The 13,210-nt window shown below is 42.2% G+C and overlaps 1 protein-coding gene across 1 annotated transcript in view; it reads left to right on the top strand.

Moving 5' to 3' along the window:
• LOC133561935 (puromycin-sensitive aminopeptidase-like protein) overlaps positions 1–12,085 on the top strand; it is a 31,430-nt gene extending 19,345 nt beyond the window's left edge. The window contains exons 9-15 of the mRNA XM_061915651.1: positions 6,483–6,597; positions 6,668–6,832; positions 10,935–11,039; positions 11,394–11,454; positions 11,521–11,630; positions 11,691–11,754; positions 11,832–12,085. Coding sequence (XP_061771635.1) covers positions 6,483–6,597; positions 6,668–6,832; positions 10,935–11,039; positions 11,394–11,454; positions 11,521–11,630; positions 11,691–11,754; positions 11,832–12,070 — 859 coding nt within the window. The 3' untranslated portion in view covers positions 12,071–12,085. The remainder of the gene's footprint in view (positions 1–6,482; positions 6,598–6,667; positions 6,833–10,934; positions 11,040–11,393; positions 11,455–11,520; positions 11,631–11,690; positions 11,755–11,831) is intronic.
• Positions 12,086–13,210: the final 1,125 nt, after the last annotated feature.

Here is a 13,210-nt window from a genome sequence, read left to right as displayed (position 1 = left end):
CCCACACTTTTTCCGCAGGCGAGCTACTTTTCAATTGACCAACTCGAGGGGATCTACCTCATTTATATATATCATTTATATTTATTTATTTATGAAAGAGACATTTTTGTAAACAAGTTAAATGTGTTTAATGATAATACAAGCATGTGTAACACATATAGATGTCTTTCTTTCACGAAGACAAGAATATAAGTTGGTGTATTACCTGATTCTGATGACTTGCATTGATTGGAATCAGACAGTAATGATGATAACGCCCACATTTTCAAATGGAGGAGAAAAAAAGTTGTCCTTTCTGTACAATACCACATGAAAGTGGTTGGTTTTTGGCATCTAATTCATCCAGCTTCCATACACTCTACAAGAAAAACATTGGCGGCAAATTCCGTAGCTTGCTTGATTGACATTCACGGCACCCGAGGGTCTTGTGAGATGACGCTGGCTGCTGCCAGTTCATTATTATGAAAAAATGACAGAGAGGAAGGCGAGAAACACTTTTTATTTCAACAGACTTTCGCGCCGTCCCTTCCGTCAAAACTCTAAAGGCCGACTGCACGTTTCCTATCTTCACAACAAAAGCACTGCTTCATGCTGCCTGCGCTAACAAAATAAGAGTCTCAGAAAGCTGGCGTGCACAAGTGATGTGCACGCCAGCTTTCTGAGGGATCGCTTGTGCACGCCAGTTTTCCGAGACTCTGTATTTAGTTAGCGCAGGCAGCATGAAGCAGGGCTTTTATTGTGAAGATAGGAAATGCGCAGTCGGCATTTAGAGTTTTGACGGAAGGTACGGCGCGAGAGTCTGTTGAAATAAAAAGTGTTTCTCGCCTTCCTCTCGGTCATATTTTCATAATAATGATCTTGCAGCAGCCAGCGTCATCTCACAAGACCCTCCGGTGCCGTGAATGTCATTTAAGTGACGTCTTGGTGAAGATTGATGATCACTCATTTTTAAGTCTATTTTTTTTTAAAAGCCTGGCTGGAGATCGACTGACACACCCCCCGCGGTCGACTGGTAGCTCGCGATCGACGTAATGGGCACCCCTGGTCTAGACATTCAATAAAAGGCACAGATACCAGTGTTTCCATATATATGATTGGTACCTAACAGAACTACACCTAGGAATGGTTATGTATATGATAAGATAATTCTCGGACCCCTGAAGTTTACATATAAAGTTAAACATCAGTTTTCTCAGGGTAGCGTGGAAGGTGTTTATCCCTAAATCACAAAAATGCTTGCTGGACTACGACCTCCTGGGCTTTCCAAGCAGGATTCTGAGGAGTCATGAAATAAAGGGACCACATAAATGGCATTATTGGCTTTATTCTAACAAACAATCTTAGGGTACATTAAACATATGTTTCTTACTGCATTTAAAGAAAACATTTTGTCCTTAAATAAAATAGTGAACATACTAGACAACTTGTGTTTTAGTCGTATGTCAACGAACAAATACTACTAATATGTCTGCTGATGTACAGTACAGCCCAAAAGTTAGGACACACCTAACTTTAATGCATTTTCTTTATTTTCATGACTATTTACATTGTAGATTGTCACTGAAGGTATCAAAACTATGACACCAGAAGTAAAAACCATATCAAGTAACTACTTCCTGAAGCTCATTGAGAAAATGCCAAGAGTATGCAAAGCAGTTATCAGAGTAAAGGGTGGCTATTTTGAAGAAACTGGAATATAAAATATGTTTTCAGTGATTTCACCTTTTTTTTTTTTTATGTACATAACTATACATGTTTTCATTCCTACTTTTGATGTGACAATCTACAATGTAAATAGTCATGAAAATAAAGAAAACCCATTGAATGAGGTGTGTCCAAACTTTTGGCCTATGCTGTATGCAGTAACATTTTGTAATTTTTCATTCTATTTTTTCTTCAAAATGATGATTGATTATTAATCTAATTGTTCATTTACTGTTAATATCTGCTTACTCCCTGTTTTAACATGTCCTAGCAACACTTCGGCTATTACTTAATCTTCACTTGTTTGATACTTTGCATTAGTCTTGGCTGATACCACAAAGTTGGGAATGATCCAATACCAAGTAGTTACAGGATCATACATTGGTCATAATTAAAATTATCCTGTGTCCAGGGAAGTATTCCCTGACTTTGTATTTAGATAGATAGATCGTGAGTTCAAATCCCGGCCGAGTCATACCAAAGACTATAAAAATGGGACCCATTACCTCCCTGCTTGGCACTCAGCATCAAAGGTTAAATCACCAAAACTGATTATCGGGCGCGGCCACCACCGCTGCCCACTGCTCCCATCACCTCCCAGGGGGTGATCAAGGGTGATGGGTCAAATGCAGAGAATAATTTTGTCACACTTAGTGTGTATGTGTGTGACAATCACTCGTATTTTAACTTAATATATATGATGTTTTCTCTGCCAATAAAGTATATTGTGTATTTATTTTACTTACAGCTTTGTTAATAACAATTAAGTTTGTTTATAAGTACTTTTTGATCCAATTCAACAATACCTCGATAATAGTGATAACCGTGATCATGTTGGTCATGATTACTTTATTTAGCCATTTTGTTTTGGTTGTGTCCCCCACACCCCTCCTTAACAGAGACAGAACCTATTTTATGGCTTTTTGGTTGTGATGTTTTTATTAAAGAGCAACATTTTGGTTACGGACCATATATTGAATTTGTATTTTTTTTTATTTAACTTGGTATTTAAATGTTTACATATATATTACAGTGTTAAAACATAGGATAAATACAAGTTAATTGCATTTGAAAGGCTATACTTTCATTATTATTATGTGTTGTCGTCGCATCAGTGGTTACTTTGGTCCCAAGTTATTAATGGCAATTATATCGTTTTATTGGAAATATGAGGTCAATATATCATCCAGCAATATGTGTTATTGGCCCAGGCGTAGTCTTTACTGCTGGTATTGCAATTGTATGTACTTAGTGGAATACATTCCAGTCTACTCATTACTTACACAGCCTTAGGCGATATGGCCTTTTATTAATATCTCGATATTTTTAGGCCGTGTTACGATACACCATATATATCTGGATAGTTTGCCTTAGCCTTGAGTGATCACTTGATGCATATAATCACAGCAGTATGATGATTCTATGTGTCTACATTAAAACATTCTTCTTCATACTGCATTAATATATGCTTATTTGAAACTTTCATGCAGAGAGGGAACCCACAATTAGGCCAATTTACCAATACTGTATTTATTAAGCAGTGGCACAAACATGTCATTTCCAAAACAGAAAGTGCAAGATGGTCAGAGACATTTTAAAACAAGCTATTTTGTGCATGATGTCACTAAGATGACATATCAAAACAGCACTAAATTAAAGTGCACTTTTTTGTACAGAACGCATCAACACTAGTTTAAAACAAATGAAGTGCACTTTTGTGCATGATGTCACAACATATTTCAATAACCGTCAAAAAAAAAAGAGCTGCATAATAGGTAATCAAATAGTGTATGTCCTTCGCTATGTGGTAGGTTCCTGCAGACGTTATCTCCTTTTGTTGATTAGTTTTTTCATACGATGTTAATCTGGAAATGGTTGCTTCGGCATTTTGTGGGTATTGCACCGAATGGAGATGTTGACATGCGGAGTTTCAAGCACTCGTCATTCTCTAGCGGGGGACTTTTCAAATGATGCTACACATTAGCAGTAGGTGCTACTTTTTGAAGCCAAACCACCGCCAGACGATGGACCCTGTGCTGTTTTTCTTAGGAATTAATTCTTCCTTCATTTGTTACCAGATTTGCACCTTCTTTCTCTCGTATTACCACTCCGCTAGCATCAATCAATCAATCAATGTTTACTTATATAGCCCTGAATCACTATTGTCTCAAAGGGCTGCACAAACCACAACACAAACCACTACAACATCCTCGGTAGGCCCACCTAAGGGCAAGGAAAACTCACACCCAGTGGGACGTCAGTGACAATGATGACTATGAGAACCTTGGAGAGGACGAAAGCAATGGATGTTGAGCGGGTCTAACATGATACTGTGAAAGTTCAATCCATAATGGATCCAACACAATCGCGATAGTCCAGTCCAAAGCGGATCCAACACAGCAGCGAGAGTCCCGTTCACAGCGGAGCCAGCAGGAAAACACAAGGGAGAGTGGGACATAGGAGAAAAAGAAAAGAAACGGCAGATCAACTGGTCTAAAAAGGGAATCTATTTAAAGGCTACAGTATACAAATGAGTTTTAAGGTGAGACTTAAATGCTTCTATTGAGGTGGCATCTCGAACTGTTACCGGGAGGGCATTCCAGAGTACTGGAGCCCGAACGGAAAACGCTCTATAGCCCGCAGACTTTTTTAGGGGCTTCGGGAATCACTAATAAGCCGGAGTCTTTTGAAGGCAGATTTCTTGCCGGGACATATGGTACAATACAATCGGCAAGATAGGATGGAGCTAGACCGTGTAGTATTTTATACGTAAGTAGTAAAACCTTAAAGTCACATCTTAAGTGCACAGGAAGCCAGTGCAGGTGAGCCAGTATAGGTATATATGTATGTATATATGTATATAAAGGTATATACAGTATAGATATATATGTATGTATATATGTATATAAAGGTATATACAGTACAGGCGTAATGTGATCAAACTTTCTTGTTCTTGTCAAAAGTCTAGCAGCCGCATTTTGTACCAACTGTAATCTTTTAGTGCTAGACATGGGGAGACCCGAAAATAATACGTTACAGTAATCGAGACGAGACGTAACAAACGCATGGATAATGATCTCAGCGTCTTTAGTGGACAGAATGGAGCGAATTTTAGCGATATTACGGAGATGAAAGAAGGCCGTTTTAGTAACGCTTTTAATGTGTGACTCAAAGGATAGAGTTGGGTCGAAGATAATACCCAGATTCTTTACCGTGTCGCCTTGTTTAATTATTTGGTTGTCAAATGTTAGAGTTGTATTATTAAATAAAGGTCGGTATCTAGCAGGACCGATAATCAGCATTTCCGTTTTTTTGGCGTTGAGTTGCAAAAAGTTAGCGGACATCCATTGTTTAATTTCATGAAGACATGCCTCCAGCTGACTACAATCCGGCGTGTTGGTCAGCTTTAGGGGCATGTAGAGTTGGGTGTCATCAGCATAGCAGTGAAAGCTAACACCGTATTTACGTATGATGTCCCCTAGCGGCAGCATGTAGATGCTGAAGAGTGCAGGGCCAAGGACCGAACCCTGGGGAACTCCACACGTTACCTTAACGTAGTCCGAGGTTACATTGTTATGGGAGACGCACTGCATCCTATCAGTAACATTAGCATCACAGCTAATGTTTCCCATGCTGCTACCTCTCTGCTCAGCGAGGGCGTATGACGTGACGTATGTAAGTCTCTGTGAGAAGGAGACATGAAAAAGTGAAAAAAGCCTGCAGTGTAATGCCAGCAGCTAAAAGCAACTGCGTGAGAACGTATACTCCAATATCACGATATAGTCATTTTCTATATCGCGCAAAGACAAACCCGCGATATACCGCCCAGCCCTACTCAGAACTAAAGAATCTGGGAGGACTCCTCCCTGAAATAGTGAGAGTTCCGTCCCTACAAAGCTGTTTTTTTCCTCTAGTCCAGGGGTCGGGAACCTTTTTGGCTGAGAGAGCCAAAAAGCCAAATATTTTAAAATGTATTTCCGTAAGAGCCATATAATATTTTTTTTCTACACTGAATACAACTAGACGTGTGCATTTTTAAGTAAGACCAACATTTCTTGAGTATAATAGGTCTCTTATTATTTGTAATAATATTGTTATTCTCGAGCTAACTGTGGAGGGGGCGTGGCCTGCGGGCTTGCAGCGAACTGGGGTGTGCCAGGACCGGCCTCAAAATCAGCGACAGGTGCGTAGACGGCCCACCTGGGCCTTGTTATCTAATCACCTGTCGCTCTGTTATAAGCAGTAGCCAGGAGGAGAGACGGGGTTGGGGCTGGAGCCAGAGCGCGAGCGAAAACGAAAGAGAAAAATACAATTGCTGGAAAGCAACTGAGAGACTTATTGAAAAATAAAACAATATTGTAACCCTGAAACAGGCTCTCATGTTGGTCCTTGGTGGTCTGACAAACCCCAGGAGGGCAAGACCCACACTAACCAAGAATAAATAAACAACTTCTTACCATTAACGCAAATTCTTGAACAGTTGCGGTAGCAAACGGATGGATGGATTAAAAATGCATGAGAATGTTTTGTATTTTGAACATTATTTTTAACACTGTGATTACAAGTGGAATCATTCATTACTTATCATATTAAGCAATGTCAGCTCAGATTTATCCGAGAGCCAGATGCAGTCATCAAAAGAGCCACATCTGGCTCGCGAGCCATAGGTTCCCTACCCCTGCCCTAACGCAACACGAACATAAGATTTTGCCAAATCTGTATGAAACGTTTCATTTGTGCCCTTTATTTACATTCTTTCCCGACTGTGTGTGTTGCAGGGAGACAGCGCTGCTGATCGACCCAAAGAACTCCTGCGCGTCCTCCAGGCAGTGGGTGGCGCTGGTGGTGGGTCACGAACTCGCCCACCAGTGGTTCGGAAACTTAGTCACCATGGTAACTGTCCAGAACTCCCTCATAATAGTCCAAATGCCATGAAATGTATGCGTGTAACGTGTGTCTGCAGGAATGGTGGACACACTTGTGGCTTAACGAGGGCTTCGCATCCTGGATCGAGTATTTGTGCGTGGACCACTGCTTCCCAGAATATGACATATGGACTCAGTTTGTGTCTGCAGACTACACGCGTGCTCTAGACCTGGACGCGCTGGACAGCAGCCATCCCATCGAGGTATGTGGGGACCGGTGGAGGTTGCGTAAAGCTGTGTGTCTCAAGTGGAACACTTAGACCTGAATACATGCACTGTGTACGCTGTACTTGAGTCCTGACTTCTTAGGTCATTCAGTCCATCGTAGGTGGGTGGTTCACTTTGTTTTAGACCAGGGTCAGTTTCCACTGAGAAATGAAAGCATATCAATAAATCAATCAATCAATGTTTACTTATATATCCCTAAATCAATAGTGTCTCAAAGGGCTGCACAAACCACTACGACATCCTCGGTAGGCCCACATAAGGGCAAGGAAAACTCACACCCAGTGGGACGTCGGTGACAATGATGACTATGAGAACCTTGGAGAGGACGAAAGCAATGGATGTCGAGCGGGTCTAACATGATACTGTGAAAGTTCAATCCATAATGGATCCAACACAGTCGGGAGGGCATTCCAGAGTACTGGAGCCCGAAATGAAAACGCTCTATAGCCCGCAGACTTTTTTTGGGCTTTGGGAATCACTAATAAGCCGGAGTCCTTTGAACGCCGATTTCTTGCCGGAACATATGGTACAATATAATCGGCAAGATAGGATGGAGCTAGACCGTGTAGTATTTTATACGTAAGTAGTAAAACCTTAAAGTCACATCTTAAGTGCACAGGAAGCCAGTACAGGTATATATGTATGTATATATGTATATAAAGGTATATACAGTATAGGTATATATGTATGTATATATGTATATAAAGGTATATACAGTATAGGTATATATGTATGTATATATGTATATAAAGGTATATACAGTATAGGTATATATGTATATAAAGGTATGTACAGTATAGGTATATATGTATGTATATAAAGGTATATACAGTACAGGCGTAATGTGATCAAACTTTCTTGTTCTTGTCAAAAGTCTAGCAGCCGCATTTTGTACCAACTGTAATCTTTTAATGCTAGACATGGGGAGACCCGAAAATAATACGTTACAGTAATCGAGACGAGACGTAACAAACGCATGGATAATGATCTCAGCGTCTAGTGGACAGAATGGAGCGAATTTTAGCGATATTACGGAGATGAAAGAAGGCGGTTTTAGTAATGCTTTTAATGTGTGCCTCAAAGGAGAGAGTAGGGTCGAAGATAATACCCAGATTCTTTACCGAGTCGCCTTGTTTAATTGTTTGGTTGTCAAATGTTAGAGTTGTATTATTAAATAGAGGTCGGTGTCTAGCAGGACCGATAATCAGCATTTCCGTTTTTTTGGCGTTGAGTTGCAAAAAGTTAGCGGACATCCATTGTTTAATTTCATTAAGACACGCCTCCAGCTGACTACAATCCGGCGTGTTGGTCAGCTTTAGAGGCATGTAGAGTTGGGTGTCATCGGCATAACAGTGGAAGCTAACACCGTACCAGTGCCGCTTGGATATTTTTATTTTAAAAGCCATGAAGGCTCCCCTCAATTTCAGTGAATGTTAATAAAGGGTCTTAGTCATTAAAGTGTTAAAAATAAGAAGTTGTAGATTGTCACTAAAGGCATCAAAACTGTGAATGAACACATGTGGAGTTATGTACTTAACAAAAAAAAAGGTGAATTAACTGGAAACATGTTTTATATTCTAGTTTCTTACAGTTTCTAGGGGACGGCGTGGCGAAGTTGGTAGAGTGGCCGTCCCAGCAATCTAAGGGTTACTGGTTCAATCCCCACCTTCCACCATCCTCGTCACGTCCGTTGTGTCCTCGAGCAAGGCACTTCACCTTTGCTCCTGATGGGTCCTGGTTAGCGCTTTGCATGGCAGTTCCCGCCATCAGTGTGTGAATGGGTGAATGTGGAAATACTGTCAAAGCGCTTTGGGTTCCTTTTTAAAAAGGGGTAGAAAGGCGCTATACAAGTACAACCATTTACCATCTACCACTTTCTTCAAAATAGACACCCTTTGCTCTGATTACTGCTTTGCACACTCTTGGCATTCTCTCAATGAGCTCCGAGAGGTAGTCGCCTGAAATAGTTTTCACTTCACAGGAGTGCTTGAAGTAGAGCTGGGTGATAAGGCCTTTTTTTTAATATCTCGATATATAATAAGGCCATGTCACGACGCACCATATATATCTCCATATTTTGCCATAGCCTTGAATGAACACTTGATGCATATAATCACAGCAGTATGAGGATTCTATGTGTCTACATTAAAACATTCTTCTTCATACTGCATTAATATATGCTCATTTTAAACTTTCATGCAGAGAGGGAAACCACAATTGGGCCAATTTACCAAATGCTGTATTTATTAAACAGTTGTTAAGCGGTGGCAAAAAAACATTCATGTCATTTCAAAACAAAGCGCAAGATTGTCAGAGACATTTTAAAACAAGCTAATAGTGCACTTTTGTGCATGATGTCACTAAGATGCCATATCAAAACAACACTACATTAAAGTGCACTTTTTGTACAGAACGCCACTACAATTGTTTAAAACAAAGTGAAGTGAATTATATTTATATAGCGCTTTTTCTCTAGTGACTCAAAGGCTTTACATAGTGAAACCCAATATCTATTTTTAACATTCAAACCAGTGTGGGCGGCACTGGGAGCAGGTGGGTAAAGTGTCTTGCCCAAGGACACAACGGCAGTGACTAGGATGGTGGAAGCGGGGATCAAACCTGCAACCCTCAAGTTATTGGCACGGCCGCTTTACCAACCGAGCTATACCGCCCCTTTTGTGCATGATGTCACACAAGATATTTCAATAACTGTCAAATGGAAATCAAATCGCTATTTGGTAGTTTACTGCGGTCGTTATCTCCTTATGTTGTTGACAATTTTTTTCATACGGTGTTGATTTGGAAATGGTTGCTTCTGCATTTTGTTGGTGTGGCACAGAATGGAGATGTTGACATGCGAAATAAGCACTCTTCCTTCTCTCGCAGGTGACTTTTCAAATGATGCTACATATTAGCAGCAATGCTACTTTTTTGTCGCAACGCTTTTGCCCCACACTTGTCTGTTCGACATATTCCTTCTTGAAGCCAAACCACCGCCAAACGATGGACACCGTGCTGTTTTTCCTGGGAATTAATTCTTCCTTCTTTTGTTGCCAGATTCGCACCTGCTTTCTCTCGTATTACCACCACAGCTAACGTTACCCATGCCGCTACCTCTCTGCTCCGCGAGAGCGTATACGTTTGTGACGTGTTGTAGGTAGGAAGGTGCGCTTGCCGTCTGTGAGAAGGAGAGACAACAAAGATAAAAGCAACTGCGTGAGAACGTATACTCCAATATCGCGATATAGTCATTTTCTATATCGCACATCGACAACCCCGCCATATATCGAGTATATCGATATATCACCCAGGCCTAGCTTGAAGCTCAGTAAAAGAGTGCAAAGCAATAATCAGAGCAAAGGGTGGCGTTCTCTCAATGAGCTGTAAAGCACACTTGTGAAGTGTTGGATCCGCTTTGGACTGGACTCTTGCATCTGTGTTGGATCCATTATGGATTGAACTTTCACGGTATCATGTTAGACCCGCTCGACATCCATTGCTTTCCTCCTCTCCAAGGTTCTCATAGTCATTGTCACCGACGTCCCACTGGGTGTGAGTTTTCCTTGCCCTTATGTGGGCCTACCGAGGATGTCGTAGTGGTTTGTGCAGCCCTTTGAGACCCTAGTGATTTGGGGCTATATAAGTAAACATTGATTGATTGATTGAAGTGAAAACCATTTCAGGTGACTACGCCTTGAAGCTCATTGAGGGAATGCCAAGAGTGTGCAAAGCATTCATCAGAGCAAAGGGTGGCTGTTTTGAAGAAACTACAATATATTACCTTCCGCCTGAATGTAGCTGAGATAGGCGCCAGCGACCCCTAAAGGGGAATAAGCGGTAGAAAATGGATGGATGGACAATATATTACATGTGTTCGTTCATAGTTTTGATGCCTTCAGTGACAATCTACAATGCAAAATAAAGAAAATGCATTGAATCAGGAGGTGGTGTGTCCAAACTTTTGGCCTGTACTGCACATCCCCAACTGTGAGTGCACTTGTGTAGTCCAAAGTCAAGGTGCACCTATGAGTGTGCATGGCGGCTTGTTCTGACTGTGACGCTGCGTGTCTTCCCCAGGTGAACGTCGGCCATCCCTCTGAGGTGGATGAAATCTTTGACGCCATCTCGTACAGCAAAGGAGCGTCCGTGATCCGAATGCTGCACCACTACGTAGGAGACGAGGTGGGCGACGCGTTATGGGAAGCTCTTAGGGACGGCGTGGCGCAGTGGGAGAGTGGCCGTGCGCAACCCGAGGGTCCCTGGTTCAAATCCCACCTAGAACCAACCTCGTCACGTCCGTTGTGTCCTGAGCAAGACACTTCACCCTTGCTCCTGATGGGTCCTGGTTGGCGCCTTGCATGGCAGCTCCCTCCATCAGTGTGTGAATGTGTGTGTGAATGGGTAAATGTGGAAGTAGTGTCAAAGCGCTTTGAGTACCTTGAAGGTAGAAAAGCGCTATACAAGTACAACCCATTTATTTATTTATTTATTTCACATCCTTGCCGTTTCCTCATCTACTCCTTTTTGCGCGTGCAGGACTTCAGGAAAGGGATGAACTCGTATCTGTTGAAGTTCCAGCACAGAAATGCCTCGACAGGTAAGACATGGCCTGGAAGACGGCGCTTAAACAAATGTGTAGTTTGACCTGCTCCGTGCTGTGCAGAGGACCTGTGGGACTGTCTGGAACAGGCCAGCGGGAAACCCATCGCCAGGGTGATGAGCTCCTGGACCAAGCAGATGGGCTTCCCCATTATTGTGGTGGAACAAACTCAGGTGAGGTCCACCTGAAAGCGGTTGCACCTTCCCTCACACTGACTTCCTGCCCGTTAAAAGGATGACAACGACCGCGTGCTGAAGATATCCCAGAAGAAGTTCTGTGCCAGCGGACCACATAATGGCAAGTGATTGACTCCGTACCCTTAAATGACCCTTCCAAGTCCTTGTGTGGCTGACGTGGGGCTTGGGTGGCGACAGGTGAGGATTGCCCCTGCTGGATGGTACCCATCAGCGTTTGTACCAGCAAGGACCTCAAGTGCTCCAAACTCCAGGTTCTACTGGACAAGCCCGAGATCACCGTCACCCTGCCAGGCGTGAGCCCAGACCAGTGGATCAAGGTGTGTGTGTGTGTGTACAACAGGGGTGTCCAAATGTTTTCCACTGAGGGCCGCTCACCGAAAATGAAAGCATGCGGGGGGCCGTTTTCATATTTCTAATTTTCGAAACCATTATGGTTCCTCTCAATTTTGGTGAATGTCATTGGTCCCTGGGACCCAAAAGGGTCTCAGTCATTAAAGGGTTATAAATATCCAACCATCCATCCATTTTCTACCGCTTGTCCCTTTTGGGGGCGCAGGTGCCTATCTCAGCTACAATCGGGCGGAAGGCGGTGTACACCCTGGACAAGTCGCCACTTCATCGCAGGGCCAACACAGATAGACAACATTCACAGTCACATTCACACACAAGGGCCAATTTGTAGTGTTGCCAATGAACCTATCCCCAGGTGCATATTTTCGGTTATAAATATGTAGTATATTAATATTTTTATTGCTTTCTACTCTTAAATATTTATAAATTGCACAGGTGTCAAACTCAAGGCCCGCGGGCCAGATGTGGCACACCACTTATTTTTTTTTGGCCCTTGAAAGCCTGGAAATATGTATCACTGAAGTATTGTAACTTTTTTTACTAAACGTATTCTTTCTATTCTGGGAGAAAAAAATATATGTACTCCTTATACCAGGGGTGTCAAACTCAAATACAGAGTGGGCCAAAATTGAAAACCGAACAAAGCCGCGGGCCGAGGTTGAACAAATTAACCTTTTTAATAGGGACCCAAACAAGTTTTGCATTGAATCTTGAACAAGCAAAGCTTACAGTATTTAACTTTATAGTGACATGCAAAATCGAGTTTCAAATAATAATAATAATTAAAAAATATCAATGGCATATCAAATAAAATTTAAATAAAAATGGAATGCCTCTTTTTGGTGGGGGGGTTGAGATAGATAGGGTTTGGTGATAGCGGGGGGTGTATATTGTAGCGTCCCGAAAGAGTTAGTGCTGCAAGGGGTTATGGGTATTTGTTCTGTTGTGTTAAGGTGCGGATGTTCTCCCGAAATGTGTTTGTCATGCTTGTTTGGTGTGGGTTCACAGTGTGGCGCATATTTGTAACAGTGTTAAAGTTGTTTATACGGCCACCCTCAGTGTGACCTGTACGGCGGCTGCTGACCAAGTATGCGTTGCATTCACTTGTGTGTGTGTGTATAAGCCGCATATATTATGTGACTGCGCCGGCACACTGTATGGAGGAAAAGCGGACGTGGCGACAGGTGGTAGAGAACGCCAAAGGC

The sequence above is a fragment of the Nerophis ophidion genome, linkage group LG01, assembly GCF_033978795.1.
Source record: "Nerophis ophidion isolate RoL-2023_Sa linkage group LG01, RoL_Noph_v1.0, whole genome shotgun sequence".
Taxonomy (NCBI): Eukaryota; Metazoa; Chordata; class Actinopteri; order Syngnathiformes; family Syngnathidae; genus Nerophis; species Nerophis ophidion.
This window is presented reverse-complemented; position numbering and strand designations above follow the sequence as displayed.